We start from the raw sequence: 17,094 nt of genomic DNA on the forward strand, positions 1-17,094 counted from the left end.
TTTTTCTGTGGCTCTTTGGAAGTATGGCATCACGGATCTGTCGATCTAGCTGTTTGAACAGGATGTGAGAGGGTGTTGATTGGTTGTTGTCGAGGCGTGCATTCCTCTTAATCCATATAGTATTAGATAGTTGCTTGTGCCACTAACCTCCTTAGAGTTTGGGTGCAGTTCGCATCAGGCATGTCCAACCAAGTTGAGAAGGCACTCCAAGTGTGAAAAACAAAAGGACATCATACCATGTTTACGGTAGATCATTTTGTTTTTAAAGTATAGAATTTCAACGAACTATTCTTTTAGCATCATGTTAGAAATCTAATAATTTGCATAATTTCGTATTTTCTAGAAATCTAACATCATATATATATATATATATATATATATATATATATATATATATATATATATATATATATATATATATATATATATATATATATATATATATATATATATATATATATATATATATATATATATATATATATATATATATATATATATATATATATATATATATATATATATATATATATATATATATATATATATATATATATATATATATATATATATATATATATATATATATATATATATATATATATATATATATATATATATATATATATATATATACCTTAGGTAAAAGTACTAATAAATTATTAATCAATCACTGCATCAAAAGGATTCTATGCAATCGAACACGATCGATCAGTAATTTATAGTTTTTCTTATATAATATATACACATAATTGGGGACTATAAATTCTGCAAATATATCTCTTACAACATAAAATAAAACTGAACAAGTTTTCTATAGTAAAAATGAATTCAAGAAAGATTAAAATCCGCAAAATATATAACATTAATTTTCAATCTACCCTTATTGTAGAAGAGTAATTATTTATATAACCACTTTTTATTAAATGTTAATTTTAATTTTAAAATTAACATTATTTATATAACCACTTTAATGTTAAAAAGGTTTTTAACCACTGGACTAAATAATGTTAAAAAAAAATTAACCACTAGACTAAAAAGTGGTTATATAAGTAATGTTACTCCAGAATTTTTTCAAAAATTTTGCTCAGTTCAAATGCATATTCAATTCCAACTAATAAAAGCTCTCTTCACATATTACATAGTATCGATCGATTATTTTAGTTTTTTTGTCTAACTGTTTAGTATTGGAAGCTATGTAATTTATTTACTATAAACAATAACTTTTTTAAAATATGAAATATAAATAAATTATTTATCTTAGACACAGCTAACAAAACTTAATATATATTTAATTACAAAATGTTACATATTTTACTATATTAACTGTAAACCCTATTACCGCGTGGGACATTTCTTAGTTTCAATAATTTGAGATGGCCTTGAATATATATATTTCATATATACAGAAATAAACATTTTACCAAGGATTTTTTTCCGTAAGCCAGTTTACAAATTCAGAGGAAGAAACTGTATATGTTTAAGATGGAGAGTTCAATCATAGACTTTACGATTTAGGTACCTCTTTTCGTTCAGATAAATGCATGTTTATTTTGTGTTGCTGCTCTTAATAACTTAATAAATTATAGTCAATTATTAATTATTATTCTTTCTTTTTTGTGCACGTTTGTTTAGTCAATTACAGTATTATTTACTATTCATTGTTCATTTAATCTAGTGACTTGTGACTTGTGAGATTATTCATGCTAGAATACAAATAGCTATTCAATAAATATGGTAAATGCTTTTCAGGTTTGTGACGAAGTGTTAAGAGTAAATATATATACACACAAACACACACAATTTGAGATACTATTTAAGAAAATATGCTTATCAGCAAGTCAAGCCGGCTACATAAAAATAATATTAGTGATGAAAACTATTAATTAGTACTATTTGAAAAGAACTAGTGAACTAAAAATGAAGATAAACTAATTGTTCTAGGGTTCTGCTTTGATCTGGGTGGTAGGTTGTACGGCATGCAAGGATATGAACAAAAGGAACCTAGAACAATACAAGGTTCTACCCAATGTTTTGAAACCCGAACCGGATGCTAAACCGGGAAAACTATCGGGTCACCGGTTCATTGGGTCAACCCGGTTCGACCGCGGGTCAATAATATTTAAATATATTTAATTATTTATATATATTATACATCTTATAAATATAATATTATTCTTTTATTTTTGATATATGTAACAAATTTCTATTTCTAAATTTTAATAATTGTTCACTCGTTTAATTTAATTACATAGAACTAAATCATATTTAAAATTGTTAATTCTTCTTAGTTTGTTTGTTTATATTTGAGAGCATATTATTTGTATATATATATATATATCAGTATGTAATATACATATATGTCTAGGACCTAATGGGATGATCTAACCAAATAATAATAATAAATTCTTGTAGTATATAAAATTAATAAAAATGATTTGTTATCTATCCTATTAGAGCATCATTACTCAAGTAACGGCTGAACATTTCTCAAAAAAACAAAAAAAAAATATTTCTTTTACAAATTATTACTATTATTATTATTTTAATTTCTGTTCCACTGAACAAATGACACATGTCTTGTTTGGTCTGAGAATCGTTTCTCAAGTGACTCTAGAAAAAACGTTTCCTTCTTTTTTCTCTTCTCTCTTCCTTTTATTTTTTTTTAATAAGAGTATTTGAGAGAGCATCTCCCAGTAATGTTGGTCTTAATTGTCTAACCCTCTCTCACGTGTCTCTTCTCTTTCCTCTTCTTCGTGACTTCAACTCAAACCCGGCCAGAATATTGTTCTTCATCAAATTTTGCAGAAAAGGTGAAAAATTAACAGATCTATTCAAATTAAAATGCTAAAATCGTTTGATTAATGAAACCCAAAATCCAGCGGGTCGGTTAATTAAGGCGGGTCGCCGGCTTTTACCGAATTTATCCGGGTTTTTCCGGTTTGTTAACATCACGGTTATAGAGCAAAACCCAAACCGGCATATTGAGTGGGTTGCGGGTTAACCGGTTCGACCGGCCGGTCCGGTCCGGTTCTGAAAACACTGGTTCTAGGTAATTAGCCATACAAACCTAGAACCTAAAACGGCATCAGCTGTAAATGTGTTGTTTAAAAAACGATTTGCATGGCTAATTTTGTGCCAATTTATATATTTAGAGTAATTTGTTATTGAATATGAATTAATTTGAGAGCTTATTTACTTTCAACAGTATATATAATACAAAAACCAACCCTTGCCATATTTTTTTGGAATAAAAAACTTGCATCATCTCTAACATCACTTGAAACAATTAATACAGTAGCATGTGTTAGTTAGTTAAAGTTATTTTTCTCAAAAAACTTGAAGAATTGGTAACCAAGTTTCAAAAGTTTTCAAAATAACAAACCCACCATCGGACGAGAATGGAGTCTATAGAGACGACCAACGGATGGTGGGGGTTTGGACGTTTAGACGTTACACACTTTCTAGAACATTATTTTAGATATAACCAATGCATTCAAATTAATAATGCATTCAAAAAGCATGAATAATTGATCCTGGACTTTTAACCACGTACATCGTTTGATTAAAAACCATGAATAATTGATAAATAAAGATGAGAATTGAGTTTTTTTTCCACATAGGGCATGGATATATCGTGCAATGGTTCAGACATGCTAGGGTTGTTTGAAAGGTTTAGCTACTAAATACACGTAATACTATAATATAACGTTAAGCGGTCACACACATGGATCAAGATAATTGTGGGCCTTGTGGCATCCCAAACACGAATTAATTTATCATAATTCTTTTATCTCTTAATCTATCATAGTGTTATATATTAACAGTTTTCCAACAGTGATCTTTATATTACTGTAAATTTATCTCTACCTCATAGACAATTATAGAATAAAGATAAGTAAGAAATAGTTCCGACTTCCGAGAGATAATGAAATTGTTTTAATTTTGCGAATGAAATCAGATATGTACCAAAGCTGTCATATTATTTACTGTTTCTCCATCGTGATCTTTACATTAATCTAATCTATAACCTCCTAGAAGAAGGGAGTCAGACAATTGTACAATTAATATAATTAAATTAGAAGTTAGTTTGGATAGACACAAAAATTATTTAACTTTTTCGATTACTGCCAGATATGTCACAAGCTTCCCATGTCATTTATAATTTTTATTTTGTGTGAATAGTGAAGATTCTTTACACTTAATTTTTAGTTTTTGATTTTTGGTTTTTAAATTATATATGTACCGTACGTTTACTAGCTTATACTAATTTAACAAAAACAATATTGTAAAAGTGGATCATCGATCATGTGATACGTATCCGTCACCAATTGCGTCACTACATTTTTCTTAAAAACGAGATATGATATTTCATATATGTCGAACAGACAAAACTAACTTACGGATATGTCCTGTACGTATAACACAATACGGGCATATCATTAATCCAAATTATATACGAGGTTGTTTGATCATAAACCCCCTCTTGATATCTTATAATGGATATGGATATATGTCATTTGACTAAGTATCTGCATGGTCATCTAAATATCTAATCACAGGTGTATGAGATTATTTAGGCTAAAAGATTCAGATAGTTATTGATGAATAGAAAAGGTAAATGAGTTTTAGGCTCGACATGCATGGTCTACATGCTTATGAGTTATGATGGAAATATGTCATGTAACTTAATTTACTTACTTAAGTTTACCAAAAAAAAAACTTATTTTACTTAAAGGATCTCTACACTGGTCATATAACCAGATAGTTGTTAAGTAAAAGAGCTAGGTAAATGGAGTTTAGAGGTTGTAATGATTTTTAGAGTACATATAATATAATATATAGACTATAGTTAGTGCTCCATTGAAAATGCTATTTAAGAAATATTAAATATGCTTATAAATTAAAGAAGTCAAGCCGGCTAATATAAAAATGATATATCTGAGAGACGATATTGTATTTTATACTAGTTGAAAATCTACTTAATTAAAAATGATGATAAAACAAGTTACGTTGTTCTAGGCCTAGGGCTTGATGTGCTTGGTAGGTCGGTAAGGCATGCATGGATGATCAATAGAATCTTCTTACTTTCGTCATAATCGAATATACGCTGTACCCCATGAAAAAAAAACTTCAGAATGAGATTATATTTTTCTAAATATTTACTGTTTTAGACTAAAAATGTACGGAAGATATAGTAATATTAGCTCAGTCCACGTTCGTTAGAGATACTGGTATTGGCGTGGTGGTGGTGTGGTGCCAAGGGACCTTTGATAAGATTAACAATTAACAGCTGGAAAAAGTTTTGAGGATTATAGAGGCTGTTAAGGCTCTAACCTTGTAAACTAAAACAACCCTGGTGATGTTGGGAGGATTTCTTAAATCAAACACTGGAAAGCAATGAAGCAAATTAAATTACATGTCTTAGTTAAATTCCTTTATCTCTCTTGTCTTATTCTTTGTTTTGTTTCTTGTACCAACAAAGACATAAGCGTTTAGGAAGCGAGTAAAGAGAAAAAGCCTTAATTGTCTACATTTTGTTATTGATCACCAAAGATAGTTCTTACAAGACACAACACACACATACTTACACTACACTCAGTTACTTGGACTCTAGACTTAATAACTACTAGTACTAGAGATCACTTTAAACGCCAACAACTCTTAAAACTTTGATTAGCTAGACATTATAACCAACAAGACACTCTTTCCTACTAGCATAGTTAAACTAAAGACTCTCATTGCTTCTTGTCTTGTCCTTTGCTCACTTGCTGCTCCTCTTCTTCTTTGTGGGTTCCATAATTTAACCAAAGTCACCAAAAAACACAATTGTTAAGTGGGCTTAGATATGTTAATGGCCCAGTAACTTCTTAACCCAAAAACGAAACAACTTTTCCCCTAGTAGTTGACTTGATCCATATCAACCTCTTGTGCGATTTCCACTTTGTTGTTTCTTTTCCTTTCTGTGATGTCTTTATTTTCATCACACTGATTCATTTTTCTCCTTGTGTAAGACTGATCAAAATGGTCACACTTCAACGTTCAACCCCCACCTTGAAATTCATTAAAACAGAGGACGAAGAAGTCTCACAAGTGTATGAAAAAGTGAAGGATTCAGAGGAATGAAGATGAGGTTGAGTTTGACGAAGATTTTACTGTAGATATGTGACACTAACATAACTCATTAGAGCAAGATTAATGGGGTTCATATATTGAGGATCTTATATACTGTTTGATTTTTTTAAGAATTAATTGTGTATTGTTTTGTAAATAAGAATTCATGATAGATGATGATGAAGATTTTTTGTTATAATATAAGAGGGATGAATACCACCTCAAGGCAACAACAACTCAAAAGTTGGATTTTGTCTCAAAGACCTCTCATAAGAGGCATTTTGGAAACGCACGTTCAAGAGGCTAACGCGGTAAGTATTTTGTCTACTACTTTCCCAGGATGGAGATATGAATTAAACTACTCTCTCACTGCTCCTAATGGGAGGATATGGGTAGTATGGGATCCCTCTATTAAGGTTTTTATATACAAGAAGACGGATCAGATGATCACTTGCGGTGTTTTTTATCCTTCTTCAAATCAGTCATTCTCAGTAACTTTTGTATATGCCCGGAACTGCATGGTCGCAAGACGTCAGATTTGGGCTTTATTGGAGGAGCAACATCAGTACAATAGCCAGCAAAACCATCCATGGCTGATTTTAGGAGACTTTAACCAAATTCTCCGAGCTCAGGACCATTTTTCTCTCTTTCCCTATCCGTTGCCTCTCCAAGGAATGGCAAAATTTCAGAGCTGCATTGATAACTGCGAATTGATAGAGTTGAGTGGAAGAGGAGCGAATCACACTTGGTACAACAATCAGGATTCCAATCCCATCACAAGAAAGCTGGATAGGACTCTTATCAATGAAGCTTGGCTGACTGCTCATCCTCAATCTAATGCATTATTTGATGCCCCGGGTGGATCTGATCACTCCCCCATACTAGTGACTACAACCATTGATATAGAAAGAAGAAAAGTTCCATTTAAGTTCTATAATCTTTTCACAACTCATCCAGATTATCCCGACTTACTTGACAATGCATGGTCTTCTCCAGTTGTTCGAGGTACGTCAATGTATGAACTTTGTCAGAGGCTTAAAGCGGTTAAAGTGGGATGTAAAGAGTTTAACAGAAAGAACTTCAGTAACATTCAAGCCAGAACTACGGAGGCCCATGAAGCTCTAATTCGAATACAGGCTCAAATCTTGTCAACTCCGTCTCAGATGAGGTTTCACGAGGAAAAGGAACTCAAGAAAAAATGGTTATTCCTCTCTGCGGCTGAGGAGTCCTTCCTAAAACAAAAGTCTCGGATAAGATGGTACTCGAAGGGGGACTCAAATACTGGTTTCTTTCACAGATCAGTTAAGGCTAGACAAGCAAGGAATAAGATTTGCTCATTATTGAATGATCAAGGACAGCGGATTATGGAAGTGAGTCAACTTAAAAACATGGTTCTCGACTTCTACCAGAATTTGCTTGGTACTCCAAACTCCACGGTACAAACTCTGTCAATTGAAGAAATCCAGACTCTCACCACCTTCAGATGCAGCAATGAACTAGGTTCCACTCTTCAGGCCATTCCTTCCCCAGACGAAGTGACGTCTGCTTTGTTCTCCCTACCTCGTAATAAGGCTCCAGGTCTCGATGGTTTCACATCGGACTTCTTCATCAGTTCTTGGGCAACGGTGGGATCCAGTGTTATAGCAGCAGTCATAGAATTCTTTGTTACGGGGAAGCTGCTTAAGCAGGTGAATGCCACTATTACTGCTCTCATTCCTAAGACAGTCACGTCGGAACGGCTTGGGGATTTCCGACCAGTCTCTTGCTGCAACACCATTTACAAGATAATATCTCAGATCCTAGCAAAGAGACTGAAATTGTTCACTAATCATGCTATTCAAAGGAATCAAGCTGCTTTCATCAGAGGGAGGCTTCTTTGCGAGAATGTCCTATTAGCATCAGAACTAGTGTCTGATTTTAATAAGGAAGGACCAGTTACTAGAGGCTGCCTCCAAATAGACATATCCAAGGCCTTCAACAATGTAGACTGAGAATTCCTGACCAATATTCTGCGAGCCCTTGACCTTCCGGAAGTATTCATCAACTGGCTTGTTACCTGCTTTACAACACCATCCTTTTCAGTTGCTCTTAATGGAGAGCTTATAAGATATTTTCCTGGAAAGAAGGGATTGAGACAAGGAGATTCCATTTCGGCTTCACTTTTCGCTCTGATGATGGACATTTTATCGAAGCAATTGGATTTGTATGCCAATCAAGGAAGGTTCATGGTTCATCCATTGTGCCAGGACCCTTTGATCACTCACTTAAGCTTCGTAGATGATCTATTGGTATTTTTTGATGGAACAAAATCCTCTTTGTTGGAAATTTTAGAGATATTAACTCAATTCAAAAAGGTCTCTCGACTTGGAGTCAATTTGCAGAAGTCTTGTCTGTTTCTTGATGGTGACAATAGGACATTTATTAGCGATATGGCATCCAGGCTCAACCTCTCTCATGGATCCTTACCAGTCAGATATCTTGGTGTGCCTCTTATCACACAAAAGCTCTCTGAATCAGATTATCAGTCATTAATTGATAAAATCAAAGGCATGATTTCTGGGTGGATGCATCGACACCTCTCCTTCGCCAGGAGACTACAACTCCTTCATTTGGTAATAAATAGTACCATCAATTTCTGGACATCAGTCTTCTTATTGCCGAACAAGTGCCTTGATCATCTAGAGAGACTCTGTAGTGCCTTTTTGTGGAAGGGAGTAGCAGAATCTTCTAGGGGTGCTAAGGTCTCTTGGGAGATTGTATGTCAGCCAAAGTCAGCTGGTGGACTTGGTTTGAAAAGATTAGTTCATTGGAACAAAATCTTCGGTCTGAAGTTAATCTGGCTCCTTTTCTCTCAAGATGGTTCTCTTTGGGTCTTTTGGGTTAAGATTCATCTGATCCGAGGTCGTTGCTTCTGGACTGCTGATTTTAGACCAACAGGAAGCTGGTTATGGCGGCGACTGGTTAAGTTGCGAGTCTTGGCTCGTCCATTCGTCTATTCCCATATCGTTTTTGGGGTTGATACTCTCTTTTGGCATGAGAACTGGACAGGTTTAGGTCCACTACTTGATATTATTGGTGATAGTGGCCCACAAATAACTGGAATTAGAATCTTATCCAGCGTTTCTGAAGCTGCTTCGAATGGTCAGTGGATGCTTCCAAGAGGAAGGAACTCTCAAGTTCAACTTCTTAGAAGCTGCCTGCAGGACTGCTCTCCTCCAACTTCTACGGAAGGTAATGATATATTCAGCTGGAATCTTACCCCAGACCAGACGCAAGGTATCTTCTCTTCGAAGAGAACGTGGAATCACGTTCATCTGCCTGGCCCGAATGTGATATGGTACAAACAGATTTGGTTCAAGGAAGGGATACCAAAGATGGCTTTCATGGCCTGGCTAACAGTTCTAGACAGGCTCACTACAAGGGATCGCATGAGGCATTGGAATTTGCAGGTTCCGGCTTCTTGCCTTCTCTGTTTTACAGGAAATGAGTCAAGGGATCACCTATTCTTCCAATGCTCTTACTCCAAAGCTCTTTGGCTTGATTTTTTTGCTCACCTAGCGCCTCCGTCATCATCAACATTCACCGGTTATCTCAATTGGATTAAGAATCCTACCACAAATAGGAAACTTAATCTAATTTGTAAGCTGTTGTTCCATGCCCTACTCTATACAATCTGGATGGAGAGAAATGCAAGGATACACACAACTTCATTTCGCTCAACGGAAAGGCTGAGAAAGGAGATCCAACTCATTTTAAGAAGGAGACTCATTGGACTCGATAACACGACCATCCTCTCATCAAATCACTCAAGCTTGATTCAAGACACTTATCTCTATCATTGGTTTGCTAACTTCCAACCGGGTTAATCACTTGTTCTACTTCTGGTGTTATTGTTGGTATTTCTTACTCTTTCCTCCTTTTTCGCTCATTGCTCACTTTTGAGAATTTGACTGATTGTACTGATATTTTTTCAAATATATATAATCGGTTTCTATTTAAAAAAAAAAAAGAACTCATGATCTCTTAGTTAAAATTTTCTCTTCCAATAGTAAGTTCTAATTTTGGGTCTCTTATTTTTGAAAAAATTGTTTTTTAAAATTTGAAAATTTTAAATAGAATAAAAGTAGTATAAATGTGTAAACATTTAAGATTTTATAAAAATAGGAAAATATTGCATTTAATTAATTTGTAAACATACAAAAAGAACTTGTAAAAAATATGATAGAAGCACAAAAATACAAAAAAACTTGTAAAAATATGTGGTCAAAACATTAATCATCCAATAACACCAGCTTTCTAAATCTAAAGAAACAAATAAAAGTTTTTGATTACTGATCATATTGAAGTTGAGCTCGGTGACAGCCAAAAGGTTAGCTTGACTCAAGGCCAACATTGCCTGAGGACCTGCAGCATAGTCATTACCATAACCAATAACGAGTCTTGCATCTTACCTTGCATCTAACAGCTATATTAATTGCATCTGAAGACCGAATGTCGTAGATGATACAATATGAGGCATTACCCACCTGCAATTTCGTCTCAAAAGCAACCTTAATTAGTAGAGAAATGAGACTTTGCATATATATTGAAGTTTCCAAAACGGGATGAAAGTCATATTAAAGAACCCAGTTGCAAACCTGTGAAAGGTATATCTGGGCAAAATACGCCTCGTGAACTCTTTTGGTGACTCTAACAAGTCTAACTTGTAGAAAAGTTGAGACATTTTTCATGAAACAATATGTTCACGAGAAGAGGAGATTACAAAAATGAGGACAAAATGAAACCAGGAGACATACTTCGTAACCCATTTTGTCCACCATTTCCTGCAACTAGATGAATAGCTTGAGAGTAGAATCCTATACATCAAGGAAAACAAAGACACAAAACAGAATTCATAACACACAAGACACAAAACAGATTCATACAAGGACACAAAACTGATTAATGAATGAGAAGATCACTCTTCAAGAACAAATTCTGGATTATTTGCAGTCCACAAATTCAATTCAACAATTATTAACCTGCAAGTGTTTTCATAAATTCAATTAAATAATCATTAAACTGTAGGCAACTACTTTCTTGGAACAAAAGCTGAGAAGTCAAAACAATCGTGACTAGAACCACATATAGAGCTTCTAGTTTAACTTAAACCTCAAACAACATAATTCTCAAGCTAGCTAGTATCAATAACGAGTATCAGACACTAGTATCAAACATACTAGAAAGAAACGATCAACAAAAAAAAAATCATTTCATTTACAATTCAAAAGGAGATTACACAGAGTTGCAAAATCAATAACCAGTAACCTTCAATTGTCAATTCGCGAGTTCGAGAGAGAGACAGAGAGAGGAAGAAGAAGAGGAAGAAAAAAACAAGTCGCCCATCAAAATTGTTTTTTATCTCCTCGCCCAACCATTTGGTGACACGTAGAGTCTTTTAGAGCAAAGATGAATATACTATATAACAACTTCCCTTAACTTTTTTTTTTTGTTCTGAATTATTTTTTTACTCCAAAACAATACGAACCCCTGTAAGAAACTACCATGGAAAAGGTTTTAGAGACTTCTCAACTCTGTAAAACAGATTAAACCAACGGTAAAGAGTGATTTTTTTTTTTTTCTTTTCGTTCGGTCGTTTCTTTCTGATAAAATACCGATTTTGCCCTTTAACATAGAGCAAAAAAAAAAAAAGAGTCTTTTTTTTTTGCTTAACAATAATAAAAATGGTGAGAGAGAGAGAGAGAGAGTGTGGATTATTTTGGTTTTGTAGAAATCTGGGAATCTTCCTGATACTGATTGATCAAATGCTTCTTCTATAGGGACTAGGGAGAACAAATCCTATCTCACGAGCTCGAAAGCTGTGTTTTTTCTCTTAATGCGATTCCTGATCTGATTCATACTGATGTTGATTCATTAATCTGTTAGATTACTCTGTGAGGGGGAGAGAGAAAGACTGTCACAGTGGGAGACAGAGAGAAGATGAACGGTGGTGATGAGGTGGGAGGTTCGGGAGAGTTGCCTCAGCCTCTTGATTGGAGATTTTCTCAGGTTTTTGGTGAACGCAGCGCTGGTGAAGAAGTTCAAGAAGGTACTACTATCCCCATCGAGATTTTTAACTTGTTTTGTATTATCATTACATTACATGCATATTTTATACATAGATCTATTAGTCTTTTTGGATTTTTAAGGCCTAATCAGGTGTTGGGTCATTGTAAAGTCTTGTTCTTTCATCGGAATTTGTTTCGTTACAGTCATAAGGATTCAATTACTGATGTGGTTTGGTGCTGCTTCTTAAGTTTTCTGTATTCATCTGCTTACGTGTCTATGCTCCCCTTTGTATGCATAGTTAGTTAGGTTTGAGAAGGAGGATTTGTTTTGTTTATCAGGTTTAAGAATTTACATTGTATCGTTTATATTAGCTTAGAGAGTGTTGAGCATTGCGTAAAAGAATTAAGGTTACTTTTTTGGCAGCAAAAAAAGGAACTCTTTTAACTTTTGAGTGTTCTTTTTGGAGATATCTTGTATATTAGGATTTATGTATGTTGCTGGATGTGAATGATTCATGAGTTACAGTTGGGTTGAATTACTAGATTCCTATAGAGCTTCCATTGTACTTACATTACGAGAAAAGATGTTATCTAAATCGGATTGGAATTCTTAAAACTGTAGCTGGTGTTTCCTCTGCAGTTGATATAATTTCTGCGATTGAGTTTGATAAATCTGGTGACCATCTTGCTACTGGGGACCGTGGTGGACGTGTTGTTCTTTTCGAGAGAACAGATTCCAAAAATGTATGCCCTCGCTCTCTTGCAAGCTTTTTCTCTGAATGTGTTACGAGATGGTTATGTTTTGTGATGCTTTTTAATGCATGCTTCTAATTACAGGCCAGTGGAGCAAGAAGAGATCTCGAAGGAACAGACTATTCACTGAGGCACCCAGAGTTTCGTTATAAAACTGAATTTCAAAGTCATGAACCTGAGGTACGTCTTCACTTTATTTTTTTCCTTCCTACAACATAGGTTATACCTTGTTTTGGCTTTTCATGTTTGATTTTTGTCTACCAGTTTGATTACCTCAAGAGTTTGGAGATAGAAGAGAAAATCAACAAAATTAGATGGTCTCAAACAGCAAATGGTGCTCTTTTTCTCCTTTCAACGAATGATAAAACCATCAAATTTTGGAAGGTTAGAAATTCAACTATGTTCCATGTTTCGTTCTTTGAATGACATAATGTTTTGATGGGAACTGTGGTCTGCACTGCATTGTGCTTGTTACTGGACATTTATGGTGTCTTATAGAAAAACTGGTCCGCTCACGAACAGTCTTTAGAATGTTGGAATTAAAACCTTCTAGGCAACAACAGTGTTACATGCTATTACTTCCTGAATGTTGTGATCAGATGGATACATACTACATATCTTTTTCTATGATTATTCTCTATAGATCTTGTTTATCAGTTACCTTTCAAGCTGAATATTTAAACACAATTATTTTCTTCTTCCCATGTGAGAGTTTAAACAGGTTCAAGATAAAAAGATCAAGAAGATCTGTGATATAAATACAGATTCTTCCAGAACTCTAGGAAATGGAAGTGTTGCAAGCTCAAGTAACTCAAAGACTACAAACGCATGCCTCACTAATGGAGGATTACCTGACAAAGTAAACAATTCTTTAAGTAATGACTTCTCATTGCCGCCAGGAGGCATCCCGTTGCTACGATTACCTGTGGTAGTGACTCTGCACCACTTTTTGTTTCCTCTTTATTGTTTGTGCTGATCTTAATTTGAACTACAATATGAACACCTGATCCCACAGCAAAGAAGCAAAACATTTTTTAAGCTTCTGGTTGGTACTATTCTTTAGCTCACTTGCAGGGTCAAAGTTTTAGTGCCAAGTAAGCTGAAATAATATTAAGCATTGGCATATAACGAGCTTATAAGTATAAATAATATTACTCATATCAATTTAGGGTTTTGGTAGTGCTGAAGATTATAAGTAACTTGATTTTCTCAGTCCCTTCTTTGGTCTTCTCTGCATTTGATTAGGAAGTTTCTATTCTTTTCACCTGTAGAGCTCGAATTTAGACTTGTAATTCATTTAATAACATACAGGTAATTACTACTCATGAGACTAGCCCAGTGGCTAGATGTCGAAGAGTATACACTCATGCCCATGATTATCATATCAACTCAATCTCAAACAACAGGTAGGTTATCCGTCCATTTGGTCACATAGTTGTTTTCCTTCCTCTTACTTGTATTGATCATGTTATTCTCTTGGGTTATTTTGCTACCAAATTTCAAGTGACGGCGAGACATTTATTTCTGCTGATGATTTGCGAATAAATCTTTGGAACCTGGAGATCAGCAACCAAAGTTTTAACATTGTTGATGTCAAGCCTGCAAATATGGAAGATCTAACTGGTAAGCTGCGTTTTTCTTTTTGAGTGGTGCAAAAATAATTTGTTGAGATGGAAGATCTCTCTTTTATGTGCCTACAATGATGTGGTGGTCCTTCTCGAGGCATGCAGCTCTTAAATGTCATTTGGATACTATAGCCTGGTCAATAAATTGTGGGTTAAATGCTTAGCTCGTATACAAGTGCATTCTTCTTGTCATCTCTCTACCCGCATACTTGATTTGCTTTAAGTAAAAGTTTGCGCTGAGGGGGAGTTAATTCGAGCTGCAATGTTTATCCTGTTCGTTGTTGCAGAGGTTATAACATCAGCTGAATTTCATCCTACCCATTGCAATACGTTAGCCTATAGCAGTTCGAAAGGCTCAATTCGCCTGATTGATCTGCGACAATCAGCTTTATGTGACTCACATTCCAAATTGTAAGTCTTGAGACTGCTACCAACTAAGGTTCTCAGTAATGCAATTTATAGAAAAGAGGATCCAGATATGTAGAATTATCTGAGTTACTCCATGAAAATGTGATTGTTACATCCCTCGTGCCAACACAATAGGTACAAGGTGTATCATCTGGATAGCACAATACTATCTTCAACTACTTTAGAAATCATGGTGAAGTAATATGTTATGTTCATAACTAGAAAAAAACATTTGAAAGACTAAGATATGTATGCCAGAGATCAATGTGTCATAATCCACCGATGATGAGGATACCATAGTTGCATGACAAAAACAAAAGACACCACATTTTCTTGTAGCGATTTCTGACATTGCAACAAAACAGGTCTAACATTCCTTTTTTTGTGCAGGTTTGAGGACACAGAGACACCAAGTTCGAGATCATTTTTCACGGAGATAATTGCTTCAGTTTCGGATATCAAATTTGCGAAAGAAGGAAGATATATACTTAGCCGTGACTACATGACGCTTAAGGTCCATGCTTTTCTAAAATTCCACTGTGCATTATGTCTCATTAAATCAAGGGCGTTGGAACTTATGTTATATTAGCAATGGTTATGCCATGACCTTGAAGTTATTTGTGATTGGTTCAAAACTAAGTAGCGTACAAGGAAAAGGAAAACTGGACTCATGGTTTTGTTTTATGTTTTGGCGTCACTGGACTCATGGTTATGTTTTTTTACATGTCAGTTATGGGACATCAACATGGACTCAGGTCCAGTATCAACTTTCCAGGTTCATGAATATTTAAGACCAAAGGTCAGTATTCTGTACTTCATGATAGTGCATCGACAGACTCAGTGCATAACTGATGGCTACCTTTTTGTAACCATCTCCAGCTCTGTGATTTGTATGAAAATGATTCAATCTTTGATAAGTTCGAGTGTTGTCTAAGTGGGGATGGATTGCGAGTGGCTTCAGGTTCCTACAGGTATGCCTGCAATACACATATTCGTCTTTAATTGTATCATTCACTTCATACTTTTGGTATGAACTTTCCACGCCTTAAATTGTTTCTAGCAATCTCTTCCGAGTGTTTGGTGTTTCCCCGGGAAGTACTGAAACTACAACCTTGGAAGCAAGCAAAAATCCAATGAGGTAACAAACTTGTGCTAGTGACAATAATATTTTCTTTCATTTTTCCTTACTTCTCTATATAAGTAGGACCATATAATTGTGTTCCAACTAATAGGAGACAAGTAACAACTCCCTCGAGGCCATCAAGATCGCTAAGCAGTATAACGCGCGCGGTTAGAAGAGGTTAGTGAGTTTTTTCCCCAGTGTCTTTAGTATCAAGCTCTACAAAGGGAAGTGGGTATAAAGGTAAATGAATAGTTTCAAAAACATGGGAAACAGGAGCAGCAGAGAGTCCCGGAGTCGACGGGAATGCTAATTCTTTCGACCATACAACCAAATTGCTGCATCTCGCATGGCATCCAACAGAAAACTCGATAGCTTGCGCTGCAGCCAACAGTTTGTACATGTACTATGCGTAGAAAACAAAACATAATACTCAAAATGAAGAAGAAGCTTTGGCACTTGTGAAACCGAAGGATCAGAGAATGCTTTATATAACATCCATCATCAGCATCTTCATCTCACACAGCTAAAAACTATACTCTCTTTGTATCATCCTTAACGACTTTTTTTTTTCCGCGGGAGGAAATAGCAACCACTGGTCATGATACTCTTTTCTTCATTCCAACCACGTAAAATCCGCCATTTTCTCTTAAGTTTTAGAATCTTTTTTTACTTGTGTTCTGTTAAAAATGTTGGAACAAGAACCAGAAAAGGGAATCCGATTATGTATAAGCAAAATCGTGATTGTAGCTTTCTCTCTTACATGACTTGTGACAGTTGTTTATTTTGGAATATTCTTGAAAACTATTTAAAGATTAGTACTATATCTCCATGTTTTATATGTTAGTATTTGGGTACGAACTCTTTTCTCATATACATGCTTTCACCATGTTTCACGTTAAAGAACGAGTAACAAACTATTTGCTTTGTTTTTGATAATGAAACAAGTGTCTCGTAGCTAAGCTTTATGCTCCAATACGATTTGGTTGTGAAAAAAAAAATATTCTCAAGGGGCCACATGAAATCT

The 17,094-nt window shown here is 34.8% G+C and overlaps 1 protein-coding gene across 2 annotated transcripts; it reads left to right on the top strand.

The window, feature by feature from the left end:
* On the top strand, nucleotides 11,842-16,891 carry LOC104786343 (serine/threonine protein phosphatase 2A 55 kDa regulatory subunit B alpha isoform). Of its 2 annotated transcripts, none has more exons than XM_010511720.2 (14): nucleotides 11,842-12,202; nucleotides 12,784-12,905; nucleotides 12,999-13,094; nucleotides 13,179-13,298; nucleotides 13,636-13,842; nucleotides 14,226-14,320; nucleotides 14,419-14,537; nucleotides 14,827-14,950; nucleotides 15,338-15,461; nucleotides 15,678-15,746; nucleotides 15,827-15,918; nucleotides 16,008-16,085; nucleotides 16,180-16,247; nucleotides 16,344-16,891. In XM_010511720.2, exons 1-14 carry the CDS (start codon nucleotides 12,094-12,096, stop codon nucleotides 16,481-16,483), a joined length of 1,563 nt encoding a protein of 520 aa, XP_010510022.1. In that variant the 5' UTR covers nucleotides 11,842-12,093; the 3' UTR covers nucleotides 16,484-16,891. The 2 variants fall into 2 exon arrangements, with proteins under 2 accessions (XP_010510022.1, XP_010510030.1); XM_010511728.2 differs by having other exon boundaries at nucleotides 12,802-12,905.

This window comes from Camelina sativa, chromosome 1 (genome assembly GCF_000633955.1).
Source record: "Camelina sativa cultivar DH55 chromosome 1, Cs, whole genome shotgun sequence".
Classification (NCBI taxonomy): Eukaryota; Viridiplantae; Streptophyta; class Magnoliopsida; order Brassicales; family Brassicaceae; genus Camelina; species Camelina sativa.